The sequence below is a fragment of the Elgaria multicarinata genome, chromosome 4 (assembly GCF_023053635.1).
Source record: "Elgaria multicarinata webbii isolate HBS135686 ecotype San Diego chromosome 4, rElgMul1.1.pri, whole genome shotgun sequence".
NCBI classification, from domain to species: Eukaryota; Metazoa; Chordata; class Lepidosauria; order Squamata; family Anguidae; genus Elgaria; species Elgaria multicarinata.
The window spans coordinates 64,610,075-64,631,252 of record NC_086174.1 but is presented as its reverse complement, the minus strand read 5'-3'; the positions used below and the strand labels follow the sequence as shown (position 1 = coordinate 64,631,252).

General features: G+C 40.6%; 1 protein-coding gene across 1 annotated transcript in view; it reads right to left on the bottom strand.

Moving 5' to 3' along the window:
• RPS6KA2 (ribosomal protein S6 kinase A2) overlaps positions 1-21,178 on the bottom strand; it is a 148,535-nt gene that overhangs the window by 3,782 nt on the left and 123,575 nt on the right. The window contains exons 12-19 of the mRNA XM_063124454.1: positions 15,536-15,638; positions 14,034-14,164; positions 13,628-13,753; positions 8,429-8,518; positions 6,850-7,008; positions 5,883-6,044; positions 2,217-2,293; positions 1,072-1,189 (exon numbers count right to left, since the gene is read on the bottom strand). Coding sequence (XP_062980524.1) covers positions 1,072-1,189; positions 2,217-2,293; positions 5,883-6,044; positions 6,850-7,008; positions 8,429-8,518; positions 13,628-13,753; positions 14,034-14,164; positions 15,536-15,638 — 966 coding nt within the window. The remainder of the gene's footprint in view (positions 1-1,071; positions 1,190-2,216; positions 2,294-5,882; positions 6,045-6,849; positions 7,009-8,428; positions 8,519-13,627; positions 13,754-14,033; positions 14,165-15,535; positions 15,639-21,178) is intronic.

Here is a 21,178-nt window from a genome sequence, read left to right as displayed (position 1 = left end):
GCTAGCTCTAGCTCTGCTTTTCAACTCATGCTAAGGAGACTGTGGAAGTCCTGAATTAGTGTCTGGGGGCAGTGAAGAACTGGATGTGGGCAAACAGAGGCTCAGTCTAGACAAAATGGAGGTACTGCTATGGTCAGTAGACAGACCAACTTGGGATTGGAAATACAACCTGCTGGATGGGGCACTGGGGCAGCACTCCCTCTGAAGGCTCCTGTAGGCAACTTTGGTCTGCTCTTGGATCCGGTGCTGCTCCTGGATGGTCAGGTGGCAGTGGTGGTCAGGAGTGCTTTGGTTAGTGCACCAATTGCTTCAAGTCCTGGGGAACGTGGGTCTGGCCACAGTGATCCATGCCTTAATCACCTCACATTGAGATTAATGTAATGCACTCTATGCAGGGCTGCCTTTGAAGAGTGTCTGGAAACTTCAGCTACTATTGTTTGGTGTGCATTTTACACATCGTGTAACAACCTCCTGAAACAGCTGCACCGGCTTCCAATTTGTTTCTGAAGTCAATTCAATGTGTTAGTTCTTACCTATAATGCCCTAAATGGCTTAGGAGCAGGGTATCTGAAAAAATGCCTCCACTCATATGAACCTGTCCGAAATTTGCACTTGTCACCCAACCCCTGTTGTGTGCCCCATCTCCTAGAGGAGTGAGGCTAGTGGGCATTCTTAACAGAGCATTTTGTGTAGCAGCACCTGAACTGTGGAACTCCCTCCACAGAGACTTTAAGCTAGTCTCCTTTTTCTCATCCTTTACTTGGCTGGTGAAGACAATATTGTTCTGCCAAACTTTTAAGTTAATGCCGCTCTCTGTTTTTATCATTAATCACCAGTTTTCAAATGTGTGTTAGGTTTTTGTATTTTTATGTATTTCAGTCTTTGTATTTTTATTGTACAATACCTCAAACACTCACTGAGTGGAAGGATGACCCAAAAATATTCTATACAAAGAGAAACCACAGGACAGATGTAATCATGTTTCCAGATAATATTTATCTTGGTTCTTACAGAGACATTCACTACTTAGATTCTGGAGGACTAATATGAGAATGAGATGTATCTGTTTACCTTAGCAGCCTCGGATATTGAATCCCAGTTTCCTCCTGTGAGTGCATATTTTCCACTGCCAATTCTAGCCAGAATCTCCTCTGGGGTATCATCTGGTCCATTTGCAAAAGGAGTGAATCTGTTAAGCAGCAAATAAATAGTATTTTAAATAGAACTTTGTACAAGGCAAATTTATCAGAGCATAATCATGATCTTTGTATTGCATAAAGCTTTTACTCAAGCTTAGCACCCACATAAGAAAATAATGATGTAACTGATAATGAAAGTAACAATAAGAACTCTGGGTTGATTCCCATCTCATGAATATAACTGCACAATAATTCTTTTAAACTGTGCCAACCATATCAAATATCCAGTCAAGAAAAGACAGGAGTTTCTGTCCCACTAATGCCTCCTTTTATGCATATTTCTTGGGATGGAAAAGGTCCCCCACCCTTGCTCTAGTGATTTATCTTCAAAAGCCATTATAATAAAAGTTTTTCTCTCTGGGCTTGAACTTTGTGGGTACAGCTAAAAAACAGCATGGGACTAACTTTTTACTTTTAAAAACAATTTTGAAATACATAATTACTTGCCTAAAGTCTTCAAAGGGCTTTTTCTACATGACACTTTTATCCAGCCTTCTGCTTCCAGATTCTTTGTGGGATTAAGATTGGGTGTATGTGTCTTTCTCTGTTTTACAACCACTAGGTGGCACCATGATATAGCAGAATTGCACAAATACACCAGGGATTTATACTCCCATTCATTGAAATACCAGACTTTCCTTTTAGAAAAAAATTGCTATAATGACTGCAAAGCATGGGAGAAGCTTTGGAAGATGACAGCATCATCTAAAGCACCCACAAACTACCATGAGTGTACAATAAATGCCTCATGTAGAAAGGATCGAAATATGGTGAAACTTTAACTGAAACAATGAATGAATGAATGAATGAATACATCCAAGTAAACTGCATAACATGTTTAACTTGGGTGAAGTAGCCAAAAAAAGACATTAGGCTATTTCACCGAAAGCTAAGAAAATCTAACAACATTATGAGTATGAATTGTGTTCTTCTGTGCTTTGTTTCCATCTTTATAATAATCTCTGATTTCCAAGCTCTAGCATAAGAGTACAAATGCCAGGAAACCCCCATACGTACCCTGCTAACATGGTGTACAACAGGATCCCCAAACTCCAGATATCACAGGCTGCATCATAGCCTTGCCGTTTCAGGACCTGCAGAAAGGAAGAAAAGGAGGAAGAAGAAAAAGAAGTAGTAGTTATTATATTCCACTATGATAGTGGTTTATTTCACATTTGCTTGAACTTATCAGAAAGGGTCGAAATGTATTCTCAAAAGTGATGGAAGTATTCCACTCTTTAATGTTACATGTTACTTTGTATTCCATAACTATGCAGTCTTAATGCTTGATGGAAAGAAATTTAACAGAGACAGTCATCCATTTAGGGGTCAATTGTGTGACAAACTACACTTCCAGACCACTGGCCTCTACAAATACTAAATTTGGCCATTCCTGACTTATACCAACTGAATATATAGTAGGTTATGAACAAAAGACTCATAGCATTTGGAGTATGGTACCTTCCTAGAAACATGATAAAATCTAAGCACTGCTTCACACCTGACTATTCTCCTGCAGATATATTGCTTCCACATAGAATAAACATGTATACTGTGTATACACCGTTGAATATGACAAACGTACTGTTACTTTGAGACTGCTGGAGAATTCATTACTATACTTGTTCAAAGCAAAGTCAGGCTTCATGATATATATATCCAAATATAATGTGTTGCTGACAATTATTTTGACTTTTGATTATCTAAGATTGATTTTCAAGAAATAGCTGCATTGAACAAAAGCCCTAAACATTTGGGTGTCTAACTGATATGACTACAATTCAGATTACAAATGGATTTTGGGAGGGGTGAATCTACCTTATTGTTAAATAAGGAGGCCCAAGTTTATTCCCAAGCTCTGGTGTCTGTGTCTTTATTCTATGCTTCTTTCTCCACTCGCAAATAGTTGCATTGAACATTAAAGCCTTAAACATTTGGGTAATTAACTGATATGACTACAATTCAGATTACAAATGGATTTTTAAACAATGAAAGCAGAAGTATGATTTTGGCCTTAATTATATATTGATAGCAAGGAACTGCATCGGGGAGTCTTAATTATACACCTTCAATTACACACCTCTTTGAGACTGTCAGTAAATCAAGGCATGTAGCTTCATATTTGATGAATACACAGCATGTAAAATCCACCCTGTCCTTGGCCAAAGACTCATTTTGGCTATCTGAGTGGCCAAAACATGGTGAGTGTTACTAGGCACCGGAGTTTTCCATAAGAACACAAATAAAGTTCACCTAGACCCCAATGAAAATTGGGGGCGGGGGCAGGGGAGGGAAGGATCATAGATGATTAAACAGAGCCTTTGTGAAATGCGGTTTGTTTTCCTGCCTGCAATTGCTCCCACTAGATGGCAGGCCAATTCCTCCTCTCAGACATCCTTAACACCCTTCTTCATGCTGTAGTCATTACACTGCCATCTAACATTAAAAACGATTAATTGATTCCAAATAAAAAGAGAGATTTAGGTAAGCAGACATGTAATTTCACCTTTGTCAACCCCATGCTTGGCTGCTTTTCTAACATCCCATTTAGCTGGATAAGCATTTCAAACAGCAGGGGGATGCAGTGGAGCTTGGGCTGAGAAAGAGGTTGGAGCTGGACTGCAGGGAAGCATGATAGAAGAAGGGGAGTTTTGAAAGCCACTTGCCACATCAGCAGTGATTGTTCTTGCAAAGGGGTGTGTGTGCTTGGAGTGGAAGAAGGAAAGAAGGACTTCACCCTTCCCCTGACAGCTGCTTTCCCCCTGAAACTTAGGCTAGATCTACACTGCTGCTTTACAGCAGTATTGAAACACACTGATAACTGTTGGGGCATAATCCACACTCCATATACCACTTTCATAGTGTTATTTCCTGCTTTTTATTCCACATTTGTAATGATTCTTTTATTGTGAATATTAACAAAATATTAATGCAAAATTGACACTATGGGAAAACCCAGATTTAAGAATGGAAAGGAAAGCATTTCTGTGGAGGACATGGACGGATAAGATTATTTTTACTCTGGATCAACTAATAGGCTCAGACAATTAGTTTTTTGTCTTTTTCAGACTTGTGTGTTAAATATAATTTACCTGCTACAGCCCAATGGCAATACTTGCAACTGAAACACATGCTGGAATCTAGGTTTGGTCCAGCTGCTTTTACAGCTTCGGATCCTCCAGCACTGTTAGAAACACTTATAACAGATGAACTGACACGTCAATCCATTATTTGCATCCTGTCTTTTGTCCAATACTGATACCCATAGTTTAAGGCTGGACTGGAATAGAGAATTGGAGTGCCCTATCTTGCCTAACCACTGGACAGTTGCCCTAACATCTATATCTGAAGCTTCTATGGATCTCAGGTTACGTCTTATTCAGCAAATAAAACTGCTTCGGGTTTATTGGACTCCACAACACCTTTTTAATAAGGGTTTGTTTAACTTGCACAATTGTTGGAGATGTAATGCATCTAATGCTTCTTTAACTCATATGTTTTGGCAATGGCTCGTAGTTGCCCCTTTTTGGGAGGAGGTAACAATAAGGATGAACTTTGTACTGAAACACATTTGTAATGATTTGACACAAGGTGTAGATCTGGCCTAAATCCCAGCTAATTCTTCCCTCCTGCAGAGATTGGGGTCTAGGCCCATGCTTGCAAGGTAAGAGCACCAAGTCCTGAGCAACCTTGAGACGTTCCAGAAGGCTGAGCTGTGAGGAACCCAGTCTTCTCCATCCACAAAGTCTTTGGACTCCCCTTCTGGTGGGGTGGAATGTTGGGTTCCTGGGTCATGACATCTCTACCTATACTAATTCTTCTGCCATCTTCCTTTATCAGATATGGCCCTGGTTCAGTCACCATCTCTTCATGCAATATCTTCCGCTATAAGCAGAAACTTTATAGCTGTGACCCCAAAGCTCTGGAATTAACTCCTTCTGGAATGGAGGAATTTTCCTGTTTGTTTGCAGAGTGGTAAAGCCATTTTTCATTAGACTCCTGGGATTTCGTCCTAGAGCGACTTCTGTGATTCTAATGGATTTTTAAAAATTGATTTTTATATTATTGTAGTTTGTTTTTATTTTTCTTTATTCCCATAAGCTACTCTGAATACGTGCTGGAAAACTGGGATATAAATGTTCTTATATGAATGGATGGATGGATGAATCAGCTCTGGTTATTGGATGGTCTATAAATGTTAGAAATAAAATGAATGAATGAATGAATAAATAAATAAATAAAAATCCCTAATACATAACTAAAAGTTTGGTGTTTTCAATTTCTTCTCAATTTGGAATCTGGTGATTATTGCATTTTCTGAGTACTGAGAAAATGTGATACTTTCTTCAAGTGTGTGTCAATTACTATTGTGACTGTAATGTAGAAAGTAGCTGTGTAAATGTCACGAGCAACCATTGGATATTTCCTGTGGTGCAATTAGTGATGATCAACATAACTCCCTGCTTCCACTATGGGAACGATTCTTAGTTTTATTTTATTTTTTAAGCATCAGTTGGCAGCAATTTGCTGTGCCTCTTCTGTGATGGAGTGCATAGATAGCCACATTTCCCCCCCTCCACATATACACACCCCTCCAGCAAGTGTACTTTGCCTCTCCAAGCAAAATGTAAAGATGGGATATCATGATACAGTTGCTGGAACAGGGCTTGTCCTTCTACATACCTCAGGTGCTACAAAATTGGCTGTATAACACGGAGTCATTAGCAGACCATTCTCAGCTCTCAGTTGTTTAGCAAATCCAAAATCACAGATCCTGATGGAGTCTGGGTTACCTGACTCATCCATATACAGAATATTACTCGGCTTCAGATCTCGGTGAACAACCTAAAAAGAAAGTTAAAACTGTTATAAAGTGACATTGCTATTGTAATGGTAAATGCCAAAATTGGTTTGTGTCGACAACTGGAAAGTCTCAGATTTACCAGCAATTGTGAAAAGTTTAATTTGGACATTTAATGTCATGTCTTGATAAATGCTGATATTTACCAAGTAATAATGGAAATAAGGATATATTTTAGTCATAAACGAAAGAAACTGCTTGATTCTTTACATTTACATCTGGCCTTCCTAAATGTTAAGAATTTCCAATAAATAATATTCACCAAATTTCTGATACTTAAACTTTAATACTGAAATGCTGATTAGGAACAACTGAAAAGTAGGATTTTGCAAGTTAGGATTTTGCTAACAATTAGCAGTATAATTTGCCAGTAAGTTGGTTGATATTGCAACTAGGAAGGTAATAATAATTTGCTATCGAAATTGCCATGCAAATTGCTGGGGAACATGGGTGGGAGTGTGCTGTTGCACCATGTCCTGCTTGTGCATCCCTGGCCAATGGCTGGTTGGTCACTGTGTGAACAGAGTGCTGGACTAGATGGACCCTTGGTCTGATCCAGCAGGGCTCTTCTTATGTTCTTATGTTCCTGAGTGTGAAATCTTTGCATTGTGAAGTTGCAGGAAACATTGCCATTCCGTTTCATATTCAAGACATCTGTTTTTCAATAGTAAATTAATCACCTCAACTGGTACATTTTAGTATCCATTTTGTATAATGCCCCTCAATATTTCTTAGGAATAAAGCAACATTTTTAGAAAACTGGTTAGATACAGAGGAAATGGTACTTACTCCCTGGGAATGCAAGTAGTCTACCGTCTTGGTAATGGTACAAAGAACAGCACTAGCTTCTCGTTCTGAGAAGCATTTCTGTCGAAGTATTCGGTCTAAAAGTTCTCCTCCTCTCATTAGCTCCATCACAAGGTAGACATATTTCCCATCATCATAGACCTGTACGTGCAGAGAAGCCGTCAGGTGCTTGATTCGTAAAGCTAGACTAGAATGTCAAAGTCACTCTGGTCTTATCTTAATGTGCCAGCACAACATATTAGTAGAACAAAATGGAGGATGGTTGTTGATAAATAATTAGCAGTGGTGCAGGACAGGCTTCTCCTAAACCCAAACATCTGACTGGCAGTACAGTGAGTGGAGAATTTAAAAAGAGAAGTGCCCAATTCTAGGCCCAGAATTGGTTGGGTAGTAAGATTGGACGGTTGTCTTTCTATCCATAGGCATCTAGACAATCTAAATGTGAGGTTGGGGTGCACTTCTCCAAAGCCATGTTCAGATAGACAGGCTTAACAGATGGGAATTAGGGGTTCATTCTTGCTGGAGAGGTGTTGCATACAATTCAAGAGTCCCTGGGGATTTTAAGCAATGGGACATGGACTGGCTAAATGACAAATGGAATAGGGACTGGAGATTCCCATGCTTCCTAATAAGAGGAACAAAGCTTTGACAGCAGTCACCATTTCCATATACACTCTCAGCTTGCAATGCATTCAGCAGAAAGATACACACCAGAGGTGGGCAACTTGTGGCCCGCCTGAGGTTTTGGCCTACAACTCCCATGATCTCTCACATTTGGCTATGCTGGCTAGAGCTGATGGGAATTGTAGGGCACAAGTTGCATGCCCCTGTTATGTACAGATTGTATTACACACCTGAGATTCTTAAAATCAAGGGTTATGTTTGACACTGTTGGTGACATGTGGACATGTGGATACCAAGTTGTAACATCTGCTGTAGAACAGCAGAAGATAGTAGGACCCTTTGGAATTAATGTCATAGATAGGGTGAACCTGGTACTGACCACCAAGTGTCTACTTACCTATATGCCTGGCCATGATGCTGTGAACCCAGTGAGGTGGAGGAGAGGAATTGAGGGGGGCTATTGTTAAATGATTGTTTACATTATTCATGTGGAAAAAATCCTATTTTAAATTAAAAACAATAACAACGGTATATGGTGCACTCCAAGAACAGGGGCCATCTTACTTCACTGCAAGGTTGGGGGCATCTCTGTTTGCATGCAATATAGATTTGCATCTGGAACTGTCCCCAGCATTCAGAAAAAGGGGAAGATCTTGTGCATGGGTGCTCCACATGCACATCAAAGTTCCTGCATATACAGAAGATCTGTATCACCAGGGCTGTTCTATATTTTATTTATTTAATCATATACTGAGTCAGACATTTTCCTGCAAACACATTAATACAGTGATCTAAATTCATTGGCATAGCAAACCATAAAGATGTACAAAAGATAGCTAGCATAGACCATTTCCCATAACCAAGTTCTCTTATTTTCCTGCAGATTAGTTTGCTAATTAGAAGAGGTGAACAGCTGGTGACTTGAGAGACCACTTACATCTTTGAGAGTGATAATGTTTGGGTGCTGTCCATATCTCAGAAGAATCTCAATTTCTTCAGAGGGGTCCCTTTTGCTCTTATCAATTATCTAGGGAGGGAAAGGAAGAACACAGCACTAAGCTATGGGTTCACAGAATTCAAGTTTGTGTACACAAGCCTCAATTACACAAATAAACAAGCCTCCTTTGTGTGTTTATTCAAAATAAAAGCTTCAAAAGTGCATATAAGGTGTACAGGGCAGATACAGACTAACGAGATGCATCAATTAAGTCAATGTGAGAAAGGAATAAGAAGCAGCAATTAAGAGGGAAAAGATCTTAGCTACAAACAAGAAAGAAATGACAGTTGTACAGAGGAAGAGAAAGAGGAGGCAGTTTTGTATTGCCCCTGCTTAAACTAACCTATTGTATGACATGCATTAGGATTAGGGATGGGGTGAAATTTGCTTGGTTCACATATTATATGAACTGGCTTCATTCATATTTCCCAACTGAATACACAAACTGGAGTGCGATTATCCTTTCTGTCTTTTTGCGATGCAGTTCTCCATTCAAAAAATGAATACAAAAACTCTTACATTGGGGAAAATTCTGTACAAAAAAATTACATTTATGTATTTATTTATTTATTTACCGCCCCATAGCTGAAGCTCTCTGGGCGGTTTATAAAAGTTAAGTACAAAAGTTAAGTACATTAGGGGAAAGAAAACGCATTAGGGGAAAGTGCTTGAAGATAAGCACACAAATTTTTGTGAGGGCTTTTAGAAGAAAAAGCATTCAGAAACTGATGTGGAAAAGGGATAGAACAGACTCATGTTTGAAAAAATGTGAACTTTATTGAAAGTGAAACAGACAGATCTGTCCATCCCTAACTGGGATACAGGACTCTCAAGTGAGTAGAAGTGCCTTTGGCTTATGATAGGGTCCATACATCCAAATGTATGTTTTGGATGCTAATAGGCCACTGAATGGCACTACGTCACAAAAACACAGTCTATAGTGAAATGCATTGTGGGGGACAGAAATAAATTCATTCATAATTTCTATGAATCATTGAATATTCAACTCACTCTCCCAAGATAGAACAGCTCCATTAACTATAGTAGGAATATAACTTTCCAGGATGGGGAGGGGTGTTAATAGCCATGCAATGGAGGGTGTTTAAAATGGCAGTTTCATCTGCAACATTAATTCATCCATAAAATTAAATCAGTACTAAAGAAGAATACTGTAGAGGTCTTTGCTGCTGGGAAACACATGTGTTTCTTTTGCAATACATCTCCTGAAAACAATTCTTCAGAATCTCACTTCTGTTTCAATTTGGTGGGTTTCCCCCCACCCCCTGATGTCAAATTACAAAGGCTATAACAGAATTACTATGGGATTGCTAACATTATTTTCAAAGAACATGGTATAGATGGTATCATTCTTCTTTTAAGATGTCTTAAAAGAGAGGTACTAGAGCTGTAATTATTTCTAGGGGATAATTTTTTGCACAGTTAGGTTTGATTAGCTTCAGTGATTCATTCACAGCCATGGTCATATCTTCCATAACATAAGAATAATGATTATTATTATTTTAAAAAGAGAGAAAGGAACAGACTTATTGACAGAACTGTTTATTTCCTCTAAATGGCCTGAAGTACTAAGTGTGCCATCATCTCTGCAGGATATACATGTTTAGTTACTTGCACTGTTTATTGACTCAGCACTCGCAGCATTAGCCTTCAATGGTACTGCTGCTTGTATACTGAACCCCATCATTAACCAACTCAGAAAACATCTATCAGTTGGGCTGAATTAACTATTCTGCTAAACTGAGATCCTTTATAACAAGGTTGGGGAACATGTGGTCCTCTTGATATTACTGTACTGCAACTCCCATCATTCATTCCTCAGCATTGGCTATGGTGGCAAAGGCTGATGCAAGTTGAAATCCAACAACATCTGGATGACCACTCATTCCCCATCCCTGCAGTTCAATATAAATCTGTGAGCTCCTTTATGAAGAGGTTCTGCCTGGCCTCTTTTCTATTCTTTTTTAAAATGTCCCACAGCGGATGCAGAACTTTTGTAGTGCGAGGCCCACAAGTTCAAACCAACTTTAAGGGATAGCCTCAGAGCTGGGAGCCCTTGCCTGCTTATCTTAGATGTTTCTGTGTGTCAGGGTGGGTGGGGAGTAGATTGTGACTACTCAGTGGTAGCAGAGACTTGGCATATGCTCAAAGGCATTCTCTTTAATATTACTTCAAGTTTTTCACGGGAGGAACCAAGAACTGAAAAGTTTCTGGCTCAAAATGAAACTTGATTGCCAGCTCAGGCCTGTTGTGTTTTCCTTACTACATGACAAAAGAGCAGCGGCCATTCCCCCAGTTGCTGGGAAATGTAAAATAGCAGTAACATGTACAGCATGAGGAGGAGAAGAAATACATTCTCTGTATGATGGCTGATGTTAGTTGTCACCCACACATTAAAATCAGCCATTTTTAAAAAATAAACAAAAAATGTTTGGCTCAAGTGAGTGATTTTCTGCATGAGTAGTGTAACACGTGAGCCAGGAGCTTACAAGATCACAGCATTTGTGCTATTCCATCTGTTATATTGTTCAAAGAGGTACACCATACGCATGAGCCAACAGAAGAGAAAATGTGCAGGTCCTGTCTGTCAATACAACCACCTCTATAACGTATAAACAACCAAAAATCCTATGGTATCTTAAAGACTAACTCATTTATTGCAGCATAAACTTTCATGGGCTAGAGTCCACTTCATCAGATGCATGGCATTTTAATCCTAAATTTGAAGGTACACACACACACGTACGTAGAGAGTATGTTGAATACTTCGCAGTTCAGAGATTTAGTCAGTCCCTGACATGTGTCACTAAGTGCATCCCTCCCTCCCACAAGTGCAGCTCTCAGCCTGGAGTAGTGCACACAGAAAAGGCTGGGGAAGATGCAGTGGAGGACTGGCTTATGCTGTTACAAAGAATTATTAAAAGGAGACAGAGTAAAACTGTCCCAATCAGCTCTGTGGATACCAGGACACAAGTGCAGATGGATGCACCTTGCTTACATATACTGAGCAGATCGGATCTACTGAAATATCTCTTCCCTTTCTCTGAATTAGAACCCCCGGGTGGTGGTGTAGAAAAGTGAGCAAGAGGAAGAAAAGGCAGAAGAGCTCTTCAGTTGGGAAAGGTTTGAAATTCTGCATTTTTTGTTTATTCCCCCCCCCCCCTCCATGACAGATTGAAGAATTGTCTTAATAGCAGGTTCATAACCGGGAAGGGAAAACTGAGGGAGGACATGACAGTGCTCATCATTTCATTTCATTTATTATATTTTTCATTTATTTTCCAAATATCGAAATGCATAGAAAAGGGGAATGGTGTTCTCTGCTGCCCCAGAGAGTAGGACTAGATCTAGTGGCATTAAGTTACAGGGGGTAGATTCCAGTTGAGCAGCAGTAGAAACTTCTTAATGGTAAGAGCAGTTCAACAATGGAACCACCTACCTGGGGGGGGGGGGCGAGTTCTCCCTTGCTGGAGGACTTCAAGCAGAGGCCACACAGCCATCTGCTGGGGATACTTTAGCACTGGATTTCCTTCATCAAGCATGGGTGTGGACAAAATGGCCAACAAGCTGCTCTTCAACTCTTCTGAGATAGCTTGTTTTTCTTCACCATCATCTAACAGAGCAATCTTAGGCAGGTCTATCCTGAGCTCAATGGGACTTATTCCCAGATAAGTGTATCCAAGACTGCAGTGCACATTTTTATGGAATGACCCCAGTTTATAAAACAAATCCTTTACCTTCACCAAATGTTACAGATCTCACTTAAGGCATTCTTTACCTACATAATAGAGATTCAGCAATGCCGCATTTTGTATGTGACATCGCTGAAATATGGGCTCAGAACCTCTGTTCTTCTTTTATAAATGTTGACTGGGTTGGTTTCCTTTAATGAAGCACAAGCAAATCAGTCATTAGGGAGAGGAAATATGAATTGCTGCACCTGTACAATCTCACAAAGTCATCTCAACAGCCCTCAGCATACCACTCCAGTGCTTTCAGCACAGTATCTTATGAATTTGAAAGCCACTCAGCCTTTTTGGTAGTCAGGGAAATGCTGTTTCATTAGCCTATTAATTAGATATTTTTGTTGTTCTTCATCATGCAACATTAATATGCAGCACTGTAGGAACTGATTCAAATTGAGGTGATGCTTTATTCCTGTAGGAAAGCCAAAAGCTGGGCAGCTCTTCTTCATAGGTGACTTATGTTCCATACTTTTCACAATAATACTGGAGAATATCACATAAAACGTCACGTAGGGAAAACAAGGTGCAAACAACCCTCATTGCTTGCAAATGCAAGTTAATTGTGGCTTCCAGTAGATATTTTAAGAGATGTTTTAAGTGCTACACATGTGGCCCACTTCTATACCAATGAAATATAGCCGAAACAAGGGCAGAGGTCCACACGAAAGAGGATAAAAATGCATGGGTTCAAGAAATTAAATTATTTATACCCGGGGTATAGAACCTTAGGCCTGGGAGCCAAATCTGATCCTCTGGGGCCCCAATATGGCTTTCTAGAGTTCCCAAGAAGACCATCCATGGTTCCACTTCCTTTCCTCCAACCACCAAGTGTTTGGTGGTTTCCTGTTTTTTCTGCAGTCCACACACTCACCCCTTTCAAGCTTATAAAAGGTCGAAATGCCTCTCCTAAGGCTTAGTTACTTAAAGTTGTATCTGATGTAAGTGGCTGTATCATTTGGCGTACATACTCTCTAATGTACTTATACTCTGAAAACTTTGTACAAGTGTGGCATATAATCTGGCTTGGAGGTTCTTTCAAAATATGTTACCTGTACATAGCCAACCCTGGGTTACCTATTTCACCACATGTATTTCCAGTATTTCCACATTTAAACATGTTCTTTTAGTCATGGAAACTTTATCTACTGGCTGTTAAATGGGGAACAACACAATGTGTTTCTCTGCTTTGCTAACAGTCAACAGTTACAGTTTCCCTGAGGCTGAGTAAGCTCAAAATATGCACATGTTCAACTGCTATAGCTTCATACTTCTTGCACACTCTTCACTATACACCTCTGCTGGAAGCCATTAAAACCCTGCACCAGCTGCATAGGGCAGATTGCCACCAGATGACATGATAGGGTGATTCCCTTACCTTCACTGCAAATTCTGCTTCTGTGGCTTTGTGTACACACCTCTTGCACACCGAATATGAGCCAACGCCGATGTCCTCCTTGATTTCGTATCCATCTGTAAAGTGAATATTGTTCCCATGTAACTGCTAGAGAGGAAAACAAAACAATAGCAGTAAGAACTCTGTCCTTATAGTAGCATCCATCAGAAGACTCCACTTCCAGGCATATGGCAGCAGAGGATAAGTTTTTAATGGGTCCTATGATTTACTGTTGATTGTTTAACATTGTTATATTTTTGTACATTGGTTTTATATGTTATTATATTACATGTTTAGATTTAAAGCTTTGGCTGTTGGGCTGTATAGACAGTAAGTGCTGGAGTGAGCATAACAATAATTTACCCAAGTTCATCAGATGCATCCTTACCTGGACAATTGGGTGAACTGTGATTTTGTGCAGCTCTTGCTGTACAGGCTCCTGCACCAAGTTGGATGCAACGAAGCTGAATCCTCTGAAGAGATGGTGAGCGTTGGCACTTGGAGGGACACCTGGAGAATCTGCAGAGGAGGTAAGATATGATTTAAGGAGATTCCAAAGCCAGCCCAAAGAACTCTTCTTTCAGTAAAGCCTAGTGCTACAATGCATCCCCCAGCTAAAGCTGTAAAGAAGAAATTCCCACACTAGTACCACACTAATTTTAACATATTGCAATGCAAGGTTCTTCCATTTCACCTTTGCTTTGAACATAAAGTTGCATCTGTACTTCCTGGAGTGGCAGCCTATAACACAGTGGATGATGGGGCCAACAGTCAAAGTAGAAAATGACCTTTAGAATCAGGAACAATGTATTATAAGGTGCCAATAACTTTCCTTATGCTACACATCTGCACTCAAGATGACTAACAATAAGATCCACTTTAAAATAGAAGCTTAATTAAAAAATAACATAAAAACAAATAGATTAAAATGACAGAATAATGGGAAGCTTATGGTATGGTAGTGTGCGTGCGTGCATGTGTGGATCCAGATGGATAGCTCCTAGTAGTACCAATCCTTCCTTAATGGATTTTTGAGTGATTCGAACAATATTGGAAGAAGAGATGGAAAAACCTCTTTGGGTTACAAATGGAAGCTGTTGTTATCTGGACAACACATAAAATTCCGTGAATGAAGCTGGGCAACTGCATGAGAAAAATTCATCTGGAAACTCCTTGGGGTCAAAGCACTTACAGAAGCACTGTGCAGTTGCAGAGTTGATTCCTGGGTGCTGTTTTCACAGCGTTGGGTTGGCACCACCTCCCTCCTCAACCCTGCACTTTCCCTCTCATGGGGCAGCGGCGGGTAATCCCGATGCAAAGGAGGGAGTGTGGGATTTCTGGTCCCCTTCCACCAGGCTCCGCCCACAGATTGGCCCCGGCTTGGCTGCGGAGCACTGTTACACGGCAGAAGTGCTGTGTTGACGTCGCTCTCTTTGAAAAAGTCAGGCAAAATCCCTAACTTTTTCAAGACGCAGCATCACAGGGAAGCCCCGCGGTGGCTGCGAACCTGTGACTGCATCGTCTAACTGATGGGGCACAGATTCACAACTACCCCGTGGTTTTCCCTGTGTGTAGACACCCCCCTGTGCTCTTGGAAGATCCAACAAATCCTGAGATAAAGAGAATGAAGTAAAAACTGTGTGAAAGCATCCCGATGGATTTTCCTTCCCCCCAAGGCCATCTAGGTATAATACACCACTAGAAAAGAGAAGTATCTTGCCTTGCATTGAAAAACAGGAAGGAATGCCATTGCAAAAACATATTTAGACATTTTGTATTAGGATTAGGTTTCATGGTTTGCATCAAGATCCACAGGACTATAGGCATTTGAATGAAAAGGTAACGGTGAATTTATTGATATGTGACTCTTTTCTTTTCCTTGATGTTTACCTGTTGGTGTCCTTGAGGTGAATTCTGGGTCAAAATGAAAGGTGTCCTCTGGCCGTCCCACTGCAGGTTTAAAAGGTGGCTTGATTTCTTTCCTGTACAGCTTCTGCAAAGCAACAACAGCAGCAACCACCAATTATGGCTTACAGGTTGGTCAACAATCTGCATAAAAGAGCAAAGAATTTATACCCCTTGTACCCTGTGTTTGGGAAATGGTGTTTATGGCTTACCATAAGGAAAAGTGGGAAGATTGTCACTGAAATATTCCAATAATTAAAACTCCAACTACTTGTTGGAGAAGGGATAAAGGAAGCTGAGGCCTGGATGGATTTATTATTATTTTTTAATTTATTTATTTATTTATTTATTTTATTACATTTCTATACCGCCCAATAGCCGGAGCTCTCTGGGTGGTTCACAAAAATTAAAAACATTCAAAGTATAAAACAACAGTATAAAACCATAATATAAAATACAATATAAAAGCTCAACCAGATAAAAATGAGATTCAGTTATCTCATTCCCAAACAGATTATCTGCACTGTGAAGGTTGAGAGTAGCAACTAGCTGTTTGGCTCTGCATGTGATCCCATCACACCAGGCCATGCACAGAACCCCAATTCTGGATATGGGGGTATTTATTTATTCAGTGCATTTGTGTGTGTGTGACTGGGTGACCTATGTACAGGAGATAGATTGTACAGTTAACTGGGTGACCTATGTACAGGAGATAGATTGGGGTTGATAGACTATAAATTCTAATGTTTGCGGAATGTGGTAATAACGAAAAAATATCTAAAATGTTTCAAAGATATACAATAACATTTAAGATGGACAGAAGAGGAAAAACGAAAGGATCTTGTTATTCCCCCAGAGTTATTTCCCCCTTAAATATCATCTCTGATTCATCCAATCATTCATTATGTGCCTTGATATTTTTTTATTTATTTTTTACACCAGGCTAGAAGCTCTGCCATGGTTTCGGTTGTTTTGACAGATACATTCTGATGTCATTTGAAATGTTGCCATCCCAATCTTTCCATTTCACGTTTCCTTGCACAGAGCTTTGCTTCTTGCTGTTATGTGTGACCAATACTTCCGGCTCAAGAGTTCGCTGCAACCTTGATGGGCTACCGGCACTTGGTCTCCTGGGATCTGTAAATAACATTCCATGGAGGAGAATAAGGAAGTGCCCAGGAATCACATGCTGAGCATCATCCTTATTTGTGAAGGTACAGACCACTTGATGTCACACAAGTTGGGTTTAAAAATAGGTAGTGAAATGGCAGAGACAGATGTAAACACTTTGTGTATGCATCTGGCAGTCATCATCAACAAGGAAACTCATATAATTGAATTAAGCAATGTGTAGTCATTTCCTGCACTGAATAGCCTTGAGCAGATGCTCAAACGGTGTAGAAATGAATGCATGCATGTCTGCCGGGGGTGTGTGGTGTGTGGGAGAAGGTTGCACCTGCTGACCTGGCCTTGGCCTCCCTATATGTACTATCAGAGACTTGGAGTGTGCATTGTGTACTTTCCTTTCTAGCAGGGTACCTACCATTCATGAACTCCGAGCCAATGCCTGTGCAAGTGTTCCAATCAGCACATGGAGGTTGGGGTTAGGTGCAGTCCTATGCTTCTTCTCCCTCCCCCTTGAATGTCTGCACAGGGTAATGACTTTTATGAAGGACCGAGTTGGTCCTTGGATACCTTCCAGAAATAGAGCTCCAGCCTGTGACGCACAGCCATGAGAAAATGCAGCTGAGTAACTGACAGGCATGATTTCCTTGAACTACACCCTTGCCCACTCCACCCCACACACACTCCAATAAGCACCAGACACAAGGATGAATTCTCTTCTAAAACACTGTCTCTGAACTATTGCACTGACAAAGTGATACTGTCAGAAGATGCCAAAAAAGGGCATCCCTTTAGATCCATGAATCACTTTTCCATTTCTATGTTAATAAGCACATATAACTCATTTCTATTTTTAATTTGGCTCAATCTCTTTGACATATATAGCGGCAAAGCTGGGCAAAAAAATCCTTCTTCTCTGCAGTTTTTTGCACCAGGCGGGGGTGGCTGCAGTTGGCTTTCTGAAGGACTGGATGAATTAATTCACTGCATCTCAATCCCAAGCATGAGTCTTCAGCCTGGGCTGGTGCCTTGGTACAGTGGAATGATGTAAAACAATCTTGAAGCTGTTGTGGGCTGAACACACAATCCAAGGGCCAATGCTTGTGCTTGCTTTCCAGAGCACACTACAGAGTTCCCTTGCTGATTGCTGTTGCCTTTTTGCATGGCTGTCTTCCATGGGTAGGTGGTGGCAGTGGTGTTTGGGAGGAGGTGTTTTGTGCATGGGAGGATTCAAGCCTGCAATTTCCACAACGTATTTGTTGCTGCTTTAAACAGACCACCTTCGCTGTGCCTGCTACCTAGTTCACTTTGTCTCTTGTGTATTGGGGGCATGGCGATGTGACAAACACACCCCTCACTCAGCTCCCTCCATGTCCCCATGGAGTATGTAGATGTTGCCTTCAGCACAATTCCTAATTAGTGAGCGATGGCAGTTTCCAGGGACGCTGTGGGCATGTCTGCCATTTTTAGATTGTTTTTGTATATTCTGGCTGTGTGTTCCCCGCCCCCTCCTTTCCTGGGCTGAGCACACAATGGATACATTGGCCATTCCACTAACACAGTGACAATGTATCTCTAAGAACATAAGAAGAGCCATGCTGTATCAGACCAAGGGTCCGTCTAGTTCAGCATTCTGTTCACATGGTAGCCAACCAGCTGCCCCTAGGAAATCCACAAGCAGGACACGAGCACAACAGCACCCTCATGCCCATGTTCCCCAGCCAGTGGTGCACATTGGCCTCTGATACTAGAGCTAGTGGCTACTGATAGCTTTCCCCTCCATGAATTTGTCTAATCCCCTTTTAAAGCCACCCAAATTGGTAGCCATCGCTATGTCTTGTGGTAGCAAATTCCATAGTTTAACTCTGCACTGTGTGAAGAAGTACTTCCTTTTGTCTGTCCTGAATCTCTCACCTCTCAGTTTCCTGGGATGACCGCAGGATCTAGAATTATGAAAGAGGGAGAAAAATGTCTCCCTATCCATTTTCTCCATACCATGCATAATTAGTCCTGGTATAAAATGTTGACACAGGATTGGTCTGTTAAACATCCTCATACTATTACCTGTACTAAAAATGCTTTAACAGTTTAATAACTATTTTATTATATTTTTTGCTATTTGAATACAAAACATCTAATGAGCTGGCAGTCTTAAATATTAATTTATTTATTTATTATTTATTACACTTTTATACCACCCAATAGCTGAAGCTCTCTGGGCAGTTCATACCGATTTATAATTAACAATGAGAGCTGTATTTGGATATATTATTCTGGTCATGTTGCTCAGAAGCAATGTTTCCATCAGCTGTGTGGGAAAAATAAATGTTATAAAAGTACCACTGCATAGGTGGTACTTGGTGTAAAGTAAAGACATTACTTTAAAGTAAAGACATTACTTTTCTTATGAGTATTTAATGAAAAGCAGCCTGAATACATTTGGACACATCCAATAGTGAATCAAAGGATTTTTTTTCTTTGTCTGTCTGTCTCTTAGAGCCATAGGGCTATGACTGTGAAATCCAGATAACTGAAACTTGGCATGCATACTAAGAGGGCTCTAGGGGTGTGTAGCCCAGGGTCAACTGGTTTTTAAAAATAAATGAATGAATTTTAATCAATTTACACGTGTTCATGTGTAGAAAGCCTGCAGTGCCATCTCCAGTCACTAGGTGGCAGAATTCCCTAACCAGCACATAGCTTTGTAATTATTAGAGTTTGAAGCCAAAGAGGACAGAGTTATATTGCTGCCCTGTCAGGAGAATGTTGTGGACAGCGGCCTCCCTCAGGGGGCTATAGGGGTGCAGGTTGGCAGGAGTAGTGCCCAGGGGTGCCAGTGGGCAGGGCTTTACACAGACAGGCCAAGCACGATGTGCCCAATTCTGACTGCTGCATAACTTTGCTTGAAGGCTGTTCTGTATCAAACTAAGGATTATTCCAACCACAGGAAGCTGGGTCCATTCACTAGTTCATAATAAAATATATCAGTATTCATACTCTGGCTCTTTAGTATTAATGCATGTTGAATACTACAAAAGGTACGAGAAAGAATATGATGCATGTAGTTGAGGAATAAAATTAAGCCCATCATGGACCTTTTCCATCATAATAGCAATCAGAACAAAGCACCTAGACTAGTTCCTTCCTCTTCTGTAATCCTTTTCCTACTGACAAAGAATAGCTGCCTCTTTAGCAGCTGGAGGCATCATTAAGAGACATAAAGGACCAGCTTCCATTCAGAACTCATGCTGTTGCATATTTCAAGAACTATAAAGTCAAACAGACCATCTGCTGCAATTGGGCTTTCCTTTTAAGTATTAAAGTTACACTCAAGTGCCCCATAAAGTGGCATTGCCAAGCTATGGCTAGCATAGACAACCAAGCTGAAATATTAACATTAGGACCTGGCTCATACTTGTATTGGATGGAATCCAGAGAAACTTCATCTGAACGATGTGCTCATTATGAAATAGGCCCCTCTAATTTCAATGAAATTTGATTCTCAAGAGCAGGGTATGAGTAGCACTCTCCTTTCTCACAGGACTGTACAAAAGTTCATTCTTTCCCATTAAAACTACAGAACAAATTCTATATACCCTTAACTTGATGGCTACCAACTCCATCCTTATTTCTAAGATGAACTGTCTGACAGATTACATTCACTTCTTTGTTCAGTATTATTTTAATAGGACAATCCAAGTTTCCAGCAGAACATCATAAATACCCACAAATGTCAAGGGTAATATTAAATGCAAGGAGCTCTGGTTTGGCTGATGTGGTGCTGGCTAATCTCTCAGTGTCACCGTTAAAGTTTGGTGGATGATGCTTGGCTCCTATTGCATTGGCTTTCTATGGCTTTGCCACAAGTATTTCAGAAGTCAGGTTGCTGCAACGTATTTTACCTTAAAGGAGGAAATGCAATGGGGCCTCCATCAGTCAGAGTGTGGACCAGGAGCTCATAGTTCAGAGAGCACTGCCCATAAGGGGTGGGGGGAAAAATCTCTACTATGAGTTAGTATTTGTTGCTCTTTTAGTTTAAAATGTTGTCTACATGCCATTTTCTCCAGATGAGTTCAACACTGGTCAGAAATACTTTCCATATTAAGGGTGGGCAATCTGCACCCCTTGGACTAATTTTAAAAGCCCACTGCAAGCGATCAGTACAGACCCCTGTCTCTGCCCCTGCAGCCCTTCGGTTGCAGGGAAGTGGCCGATGGAGGGAGAGAGAGAGAGAGAGAGAGAGAATCACACAGCTTTTCCTGCGCACAGCAGGAGATCATGGCACATTCCATTTTTTTTTTTTTAAAAAAAAGTCAGATTAAAAGGGATCTATTTTGCAATGGAAGAATGAGCAGGAGGCGGATGTTGTTGTCTAAAGGATGCACACACATCCTTAAGTGGGCAGCAATGAGCATGCAATAAAACGCTCGTCTGATGAACCTTAAAGTGAGAGCCAAGGGGTGGCCCCACCCACCTTTGGCTCTGGCCCCACACATCACCACC